This window comes from Clarias gariepinus, chromosome 26 (assembly GCF_024256425.1).
Source record: "Clarias gariepinus isolate MV-2021 ecotype Netherlands chromosome 26, CGAR_prim_01v2, whole genome shotgun sequence".
Classification (NCBI taxonomy): Eukaryota; Metazoa; Chordata; class Actinopteri; order Siluriformes; family Clariidae; genus Clarias; species Clarias gariepinus.
Genome location: NC_071125.1, coordinates 10,083,705 through 10,091,926, shown reverse-complemented (window position 1 = coordinate 10,091,926; position 8,222 = coordinate 10,083,705). Strand labels below are relative to the sequence as shown.

Genomic DNA, 8,222 nt, shown 5'->3' with positions numbered 1-8,222 from the left:
TATGAATGTTGATCGGAGGTCTGTACCACGGTTGTAAAAATGGGAATAATTACAATGGTCACCACTGCCTTCCATGGTCCCTAGTTTGACTACAGAGGTTTCTAGACGGATGGATGGTCATATTGGTAACATTTATTTCTAATCTATGTCTAAAATAAGTGACAGTGATAGTTTTAACCTCATAGCAGTGTCTGCTATTAACATGAAGTTAATATTGATGGAAATGAAAAGTGGAGCATAAAAGACAAGAAGAAAGACAAGACTGTGGCTTTTAACCCCTGCGACACCTGAGAGGGCTTGAAATTTGATGCCTAGCTCGCGTTGATGGCTGAGAGGTAATTATCATCTTTGGTCGACAGTGTCATTTTAGGAGAAAGTAGCTACAGCATGCTCACATAGTCATTAGAAATCCCTAGGGGATGCTAGGGACTCCTTTTTTATATTAGCTGAAATGCCATCTTCATGTGCATATGTATAATGAAATGGGTAACACGAAGTAGGAAAAGTGTCTTACTCTTCCCTACCAGCGTTGTGAGACCGGGATGGAGGAAACTATTAAAAAAAGCTTAGAATGAAGAATAAAGGAGTGTACTGGCAGGACAGCGAGTGATTGGTTGAAACATACAACAATGATCAGTGATTGGGCAGAAGGTACAGTGCTGATCAGTGATTGGTTGAACAAAACAACAATGATAAGTTGATTGATTAAAATGAATGGTGGTGATCTTTGATTAGTCAAGAGGGAACGGTGGTGATCAGTGATTGGTTGAAACGAACAACAATGGTCACTTATTGGCAGGAAGGAACAATGGTGATTAGTGATTGGTCAGAAGGTACAGTGGTAACCAATTTGGTCCAACCAGATAATGCTATACAGTATTGCTACAGTATAATCTAATAAATTACTAAACTAGTTACCTCCTTAGTTTTGGTTATAAATATAATAAAATGAATATTTAAATAAATGTTGCAATAAACAAGTAAATATTTAACATTTGATTTGATTAATTAATTTTGGTTGTTGTGATGGAAGGCGGAGTGTTGCTGCCTGACAGTTTCATGGTTCAGGCTTCAACCCTGGGCTCAAGTTGCTTTTGGTATGGAGTTTTGCATGTTCTCGTCATGTTCTCATGAGTATTATGTGGGTTTTCATGTCCACATAAACTACAAAAAGAATGGTACAAAAACATTCTCTGAGAGCAACTTCTCCTAACCATCCAATAACAGTTTGGTGACGAATGAGACCTTTCCAGCAGGATGGATCAGATTGCCATAAGAAAAAAGTGATAACTGAGTGGCTTGATGAACAAAAATGTTAAAATTTTGTGTCCACCCCCCATCCTCAGACCTTAATCCCATTGAGAACTTGTGGTCAATTCTTAAAACGCGGTGGAGAAACAAAAACCTACAAATTCTAAGTTGATTGACAGCATGCCAGGGCGAATGCAGAAGTAAAGTAATATATTTGTTGAGAACTACGTGTGATGTGGTTTTGTGCTGTTGTCACATTTATAAATGTGAATTTGGAACTCTGATAGTTACTCACATCAAACAGCTTATGCAATGCAAAAAAATGACATCTCACCATGTGAAATATTCTTGAGACTAGCCAGACCTGTCTATAATTTCTTAGAAGTCTACAACAAACCAGTTATAAGATTATTAAGCATATTTGTAGTTAAATGTTACTAAAATATACTATATAGAAATCAAAAGTCCAAAAACTAGCAAAATTATCTACTATTAGAACAAGACAGTTTGCTTACAATTGAACATAAATCTGATTAGAAATAATCATAATAATATTATTGGTTAAAAAAGTGAAGATAAATATAACTATATTCAAGATATTTTTACTTTGCTAAGATATAATATTTTACATTGTATTTTAGTAGTGGGAACCATGCATACAGATAGTCACCAATCTACATTCATCTCAGAAGTATGAAACAGTCGATTGGCTAAAACATTGGCTTGTTTAAGGTCAGGCTCACCTTGAAGATTATTAGTCAGAAACAGAGGTTAACGGTTAAAGGTGTGTTCCTTTCATGCATTATGCGCCTATGCACACTAGAGACTGTTGTTCTGGGAATTTCCGTGTCCTTTGGTACATATTGTTACCTTTGACTTTGTGATATACAGGTGGAAGATCACCAGGGCTACAGAGACCCTACTTCAGGTCATGTGATCCCAGAATGGGAAAGAGACTCCCAGCGGGATTTCGGCAGAGCCTATCAGGGACGTTTGGGTATTTGTACTGCAGAGGTAGAATATCATTTCAATAAAAAAAAAGGTTTTAGAGACACTTTTTATTTTATAAAGAGCCTGTATTTAGAAAATAGTAATTCAATTTAAAAAAATAATAAAAGTACGCAAGATCAGCTCACGTTATATAGAAGCTCCTCCTCTTGTGAATTTTGACCCTGATATCTCAGTATCTCCATTTAACAGCTGGCAGCCATGCTGTTTCTAAGGCAACCCAAAGCATACCCTTGTTGGTCTTGTAATAAGAACAGAGTGTGAAACAGAAAGACAGACCTGGTCTGACAGGTAAGAAAGTTTTTCATTTTTTCAACCATTGCAAATCATAACATTTCATGGGATGATATTTAAAAAGATTTTTCTTCTGTGCATTTAACTGTAGTTCTGTTGTTATTTATATACTTGATTAAACCATATCTCAAGAAAGACCAAATGCTCAGTAATACATTAACCATTAAAGAAATCATTGACGTTCTTTCTTCCATTTATCATATAATGTTTACAGTGTTTGTCTTAGTGTCTTTGTACATGTATCCAAAACACCTTTGCATCATATTTGTACAGTATATATTTCCACAATATCTGTACCGTATGTGCAGCATGGGCTATGACGTGGAGCGTTTCGTGGGCTACGTGAACGAAGGCTTGCTGTGCTGTGTGTGTCGAGACGTGTTGGAAGACCCTCTGCAGGCTCCATGTGAGCATGCTTTCTGCAATACCTGCATTCATGCTTGGCTCGTGAACCATCAGAACTGCCCTGAGGATCGGCTTCCCCTTAGCATCAGTAACCTGCGGCCCCTCTATAGGTACTGTAGAACTAACTAAGAACATGCATATCGTCATTGTTAACATGGTATCCGACATGACTAGAACATACAATGCAATTTTAAATAAGAATATGCATGCACGTGTCTTCCCTATTCTTGTGTATGATGCATACATGATTTGCTATAAACACTTTGTATTTAAAATTGTGGTTTGTGGTTGAAGGCATCAACAGTTGTACTTGACTTTCCTCCCATAGTGTATGCTGATTGCCATTCCCAACTTGTCTCCATTTGGGGTGTTCTCCACCTTATGCCTAACTTCTTTGCTCAGTTTTGTTAATGTTTTTACATACCTACTGTATGTGTTCCTAATTGGAAAAAAAAAGTATTGTATGTACAGTTGCAGTTGGTGGTCTTCTGAATAAGTTCTGTGTGTTCTCCACATACTTATGTGTTCTTGGTTGAGAAAAGGTCAAATGTCATCCATGCATAGTAAAAACTCAAGTAAAGCTTGTTTTGCAAATGGCAAATAGGATAGTTTTTCTCTGCAACTTGGTCAAGAGAAGAAAAAGTTAGCCAACTCTATCTAGTTGTCTGCTGTACTAGTATAAATAAACAAGTAGCCAAAAACACAATCATTTTGCCCCAGGACTGCTCACTTGTCCACCGGTAGTGATATTCAAACCACCCAAGAACATAAACCACTGCACACTTGTCTGCTCGGTTGTTTCTTGGCCAGATATGCGTCATCATTCCACAATGAGTTTAGGAACAACAGGGAGTTACAAGGGTTTGATGTTGATTGTGTATGTCTATAAGATTTATTTCATTATTATAATTTGTTTTACAGATATATGCGAAATGACTTGGCACGGCTCCAAGTAAAGTGCATTTATCGCTCACAAGGATGTGAGGTCATCTGTGCATTGGAGTCCATACATCGGCATGAGGAACAGTGTGACTTTGCTCTGTTCAATTGTAGCAATGCTGGTATGTGCACACAAATACACAATATTAGCTATATATATATATAGAACCCAGAAGTTAACAGAGCTGATATTGTAAAGCGGAATAAGTGGAATTATAAAGATGATTCTCCTTATCTTTTTAAAACATCGTGAGAATTTAAAATGCCTTTCATCCCAGTTAATTTTACTAACTGTTGGTTGGTAACGGTTGGTCGCCCGATTCAACAGTGGTGGTTAGTTAGTTCGTAGCAAAAGTATATGCGTGGGCAGAGAAAAATAACTGATGGCGTAAATAAACAGATCATTATCTGTTCTGTTCTGTTTTCTCATAACTTGCATCCAAAGACTTGGAATTAGAATTTCCTGTATTTAGAAGTCTTGAGGAATCGTTCTTCAGGCTTCCAAAAGCATGTTTTTAATCCTCATTTTAAGTCAAGTTTCAAAGGGATGCTTTTTGTTTGTTCAGCCACACAGTCACCTATGAATCATTCAAGCATAAAATCATTCAAATAATTACAGCATGATCCAGTGAGAAACAGATACAGATGATAACAGATGATCAGGCCAGTAGTTAGTAAGCTGGTGATGCTGAATGCTGAGTGGTTGGAACAGACGAGAGGGGAAATGAGGTTGCTGTTGAGGTTGTTACATAAACAGTTCATTTTTAAATTGTATCTTTAGGTACTTTACCTCCTGTTGCAGTAAAACATTTATTTCTAGTTCTTTAATTTAAGGTACATAATTCAATTTAATTTAATATAGAGAAATGACGGTTTGCTCAATTATACTATGTATACTTGCATATACATAGTATAATTTTGTACCTGTAAGTGCAAAACTTTATGCCATATATCAAGTATCAAATGATATGCTATTGCCTTTTACTGAAACACACAATAGTAACAAGTGATGACTATAGAATGAAGTGACCACAAAGTCTAGGCAACAGAGCAATCATACTTTTAATTATTAATGAATTGGCCCCCTGAGCAGTGTAGTATCTTATAGAATTGAGCTCAACCAGTAGGCAAATCCACACTGCAAAATATATCTAGTAAAAATATTTTAAATTTAGTCCAACAAAAAAAAGTACATTTCTCATTATGTAATTAGGAAAAAATAAAAGCTACTAATACAATGTTAATCTAATTAATGTACCGAATCTAATCCGTGTGCCATTTTGCATAGTCTTGCATGGGTTTTTTTTTTTTAAACATTACGGAAATAGAAATTCTGGATATAAATAAAACGAATTTGATCTCAGATGAGTGCGACGATGGTGAGGCAAAACCTCCAGAGATGACATAAATAAACCTTGAGAGGAACCAGACTGAATAGGGAACCCATCCTCATTTGGGTGATACTACAAATAGTGATCCTTAGATCCTCACCCAAATGAGGATGAGTTCCCTGTTCAGTCTGGTTCCTCTCAAGGTTAGTTCCTATGACCATTGTATAATAGGAAATATGTTTAAGTTGATATAACATCCACTTTATTGTGGTTAACTGTTCACGGATGGAGACTTGAGTACAGAACTGTTCATGGCAAAGACAGTCCTTAAGTTATTTAACAGATTGCTGTCATAAGACACCATAGTGCAACTTTATATCAATGCGATTCAGGTCATTTTCTTGGTTTATTAATTGAAATTAAAAGCTCTTGACCCCCGTTTACATTATTTCATACATTGTGCTGCTACCCAAAGACTGGCAAATTGGATAATTGCATTAATGCACCAGTGTACAGGTGTTTACAAAGTGGGTGGTAAATAAATGCATCATCTTTTGAGACTTTAGAGAGATTTTAATTTCATATTTTCTATCACATACAGCCTAAAATATATATATTTTTTCATGTGCAGGTGAGGAGTACTTGTGTTACCGCTGTGGTAGGTTTACGTGTCACTATCTTGCATGTTCACAAATTCCATATTGTACTATTCTCTGTTTGAAACAACCCAAACAAATAGATGTTAAAATGCCCCAATCGCCTTCTTACACTGCTTCTATCTACTCTCTGCTTCTCACAGATTGTCCAGTGCAAGTGTCTCAGCATTCTCTGGAAGCACACCTGTGTGTTTGTGAGTACCGCAGCAGAGTGTGTGCAAATGGGTGTGGATACACACTATCAAAGGCCAACGAGGCTCAACACAACTGCATCTCTGAACTCCGAGCTGAGCTGGACATGCTGAGGTAGACGTCCGTTGGTGGTCTGGCTGACGAGCATTTTTGCACCCATGTTTAATACTGTTTTATTTATTGCTTTAGTATTATAAAATTATTATGAGTGAGCCTTAAGAGCACATTAGGAATGTAACTATTACCCATATTAAACATATTCTTTTAACTGGAATCTGTAGTCATACCATTCCTCTTAGGAACATCAAAAGAAATCAATCAGATGTTTTGCTTCTAATCACACAAATACAAGGGGTGTTTAAGTGAAACCGGGACTTTTGATGAGTCAGACGTGACTGTACAGTTCTGAATCTAAGATTCTGAAAAGACATCATTCCAAGCTTTCATGTTATCAAATCCTATATAATTCTGCAACGTTTAGTGTTGCTTTTGCCCTTGGTTCCATAAAAGTAAACAAACTTTCATTCTAAGGCATTTGTTCCCCCTGGCTTTACAATGGGTTTACATTTGCAAAGAAGAAATAATGTAGAACCTTGTGTATTTTTTTTAGAGTTTTAATCATTACTGATGGCTAGTGAGCTGTTAGATGGAAGGGCTGAACTCTATTAGCTATCAACAGATTAACAATAAAATTATTAAGGTTCAGAAATGCATAATTGTTTTTATTATAGCCATGATAAAAATTATGTGGGCAAACTCACTACTTCACCGATATTATTTAGTGTATTACATACATTAATAGAAGTCTTTACTGTCCTACTGCACACCTGCCATAGAAATAAATAAAAAAATTATTAAAACAACAAAAGATAATTTGTGCCTATCACATAGAGCAATCTGTATGTATAAAAAGAATGTTGGCGTAAATAATCCACCTTATTTGCATTCTTTACACCCTGACTGTATTTCAAATGCAGCTTTTGAATGATTGCTAAAGACATTTGCCTCACTTCATCTGATGCTGCTTCTAGTCATCCATACTTTCATATTTACCATTTTCATTATCATAATTGTAAAAACTAATTGTAATATGGAATTTAAGGCACTTCTTAAAGGTGTGTGTTTTATAGGACTGAATTGAATTGTAAGGTTGAGGAAGTGAGACGTGAGATGGAGTCCCGACTGACTTCTCAGAGAAGGCACATGGTACAAAAAGAGAACCTGCTGAAAAACGAGGTGGATGAGCTCAAGGTATTCTACGTGCACACACACACACAAACATAAACAAATATATATAAATTTTATGGGATTTCCTGCTCAAGTGTGCCAAGGTCTCCAGTGACTAAGTACAGATTTATTTAAACTTATGCATATAAATGTGTAGATAAGGCTACAAGTCATCACTGATTCAAGCCCAAGCTCCACCAAGTTGCCCTGTTGAGCACTTGAGCCAGGCCCTTAACCCTGTCTGCTCCAGTGTATAGTATTACTGTATAATGGCTGAGCCTGCACTCTGACCCCAGATTCCATTAAATGCTGGGATATTGCAGGAATAAGGCATTTCACTGTGCACATTGCACTAATGTATATGTAATTAATGAAGGCTTAACTCATTTGAAATCCATTGACTTTTTCTAACAGATATTTAAATTTTGTGTTCAGGGCCAACTGTCCCGTGTGGTGTCGGACGTGTGTGCTTTATTAGGAGCAGAGCGAACTCGCAGGCAGGAGCTAGAGAAGGCGGAGCTTGAGAAAGCCGAGCTTCTGGAACGTCTGAAGCATAAGGTTCTTAAACCAGGCACGGCTGCTCAGACGGTGATGCGTTATGACGAGGAGCACCGTAAGCAAAACCCACACAGCCTAACGTTAGACTGCCACAAGAAGAAGAGCAGAGATGTCACGGTTCTCTGAAAACCAACACAGGGTCTGTTAACTGCCAAATCCTACTGGTGCAGATCCATGCTGCTAATGAACTACAGATCAACACTTTTATAGCATTTTACCACAAAAATATAAGATGTTTATTATACGAGCAGTTTTATAAATGTCTAAAGATTTTCAAATAAATATTAAATGATTAGGGACCTTCACATGTTTTTTTAAATGATTTATTTCACAATATCTGTCCAACTATTTTCTCTAACTA

General features: G+C 36.7%; 1 protein-coding gene across 1 annotated transcript; it reads left to right on the top strand.

The window, feature by feature from the left end:
• The first annotated feature begins 2,189 nt into the window (after positions 1-2,189).
• rnf41l (ring finger protein 41, like) lies at positions 2,190-8,154 on the top strand. The gene is made up of 8 exons (XM_053487844.1): positions 2,190-2,265; positions 2,452-2,550; positions 2,862-3,068; positions 3,880-4,019; positions 5,860-5,886; positions 6,028-6,190; positions 7,207-7,327; positions 7,739-8,154. The coding sequence occupies exons 3-8, from the start codon at positions 2,863-2,865 to the stop codon at positions 7,985-7,987; spliced, it is 906 nt and encodes a 301-aa protein (XP_053343819.1). The 5' UTR covers positions 2,190-2,265; positions 2,452-2,550; position 2,862; the 3' UTR covers positions 7,988-8,154.
• The last annotated feature ends 68 nt before the right edge of the window (positions 8,155-8,222 follow it).

What these genes read in the sequence shown, in the direction of transcription:
- rnf41l (XM_053487844.1), top strand. Translation starts at nt 2,863, where the DNA reads ATGGGCTATGACGTGGAGCGTTTCGTGGGCTACGTGAACGAAGGCTTG. An exon ending in AACCTGCGGCCCCTCTATAG is followed by an intron (nt 3,069 to 3,879) that starts GTACTGTAGAAC and finishes TTTGTTTTACAG; the next exon opens with ATATATGCGAAATGACTTGG. An exon ending in GTACTTGTGTTACCGCTGTG is followed by an intron (nt 5,887 to 6,027) that starts GTAGGTTTACGT and finishes TGCTTCTCACAG; the next exon opens with ATTGTCCAGTGCAAGTGTCT.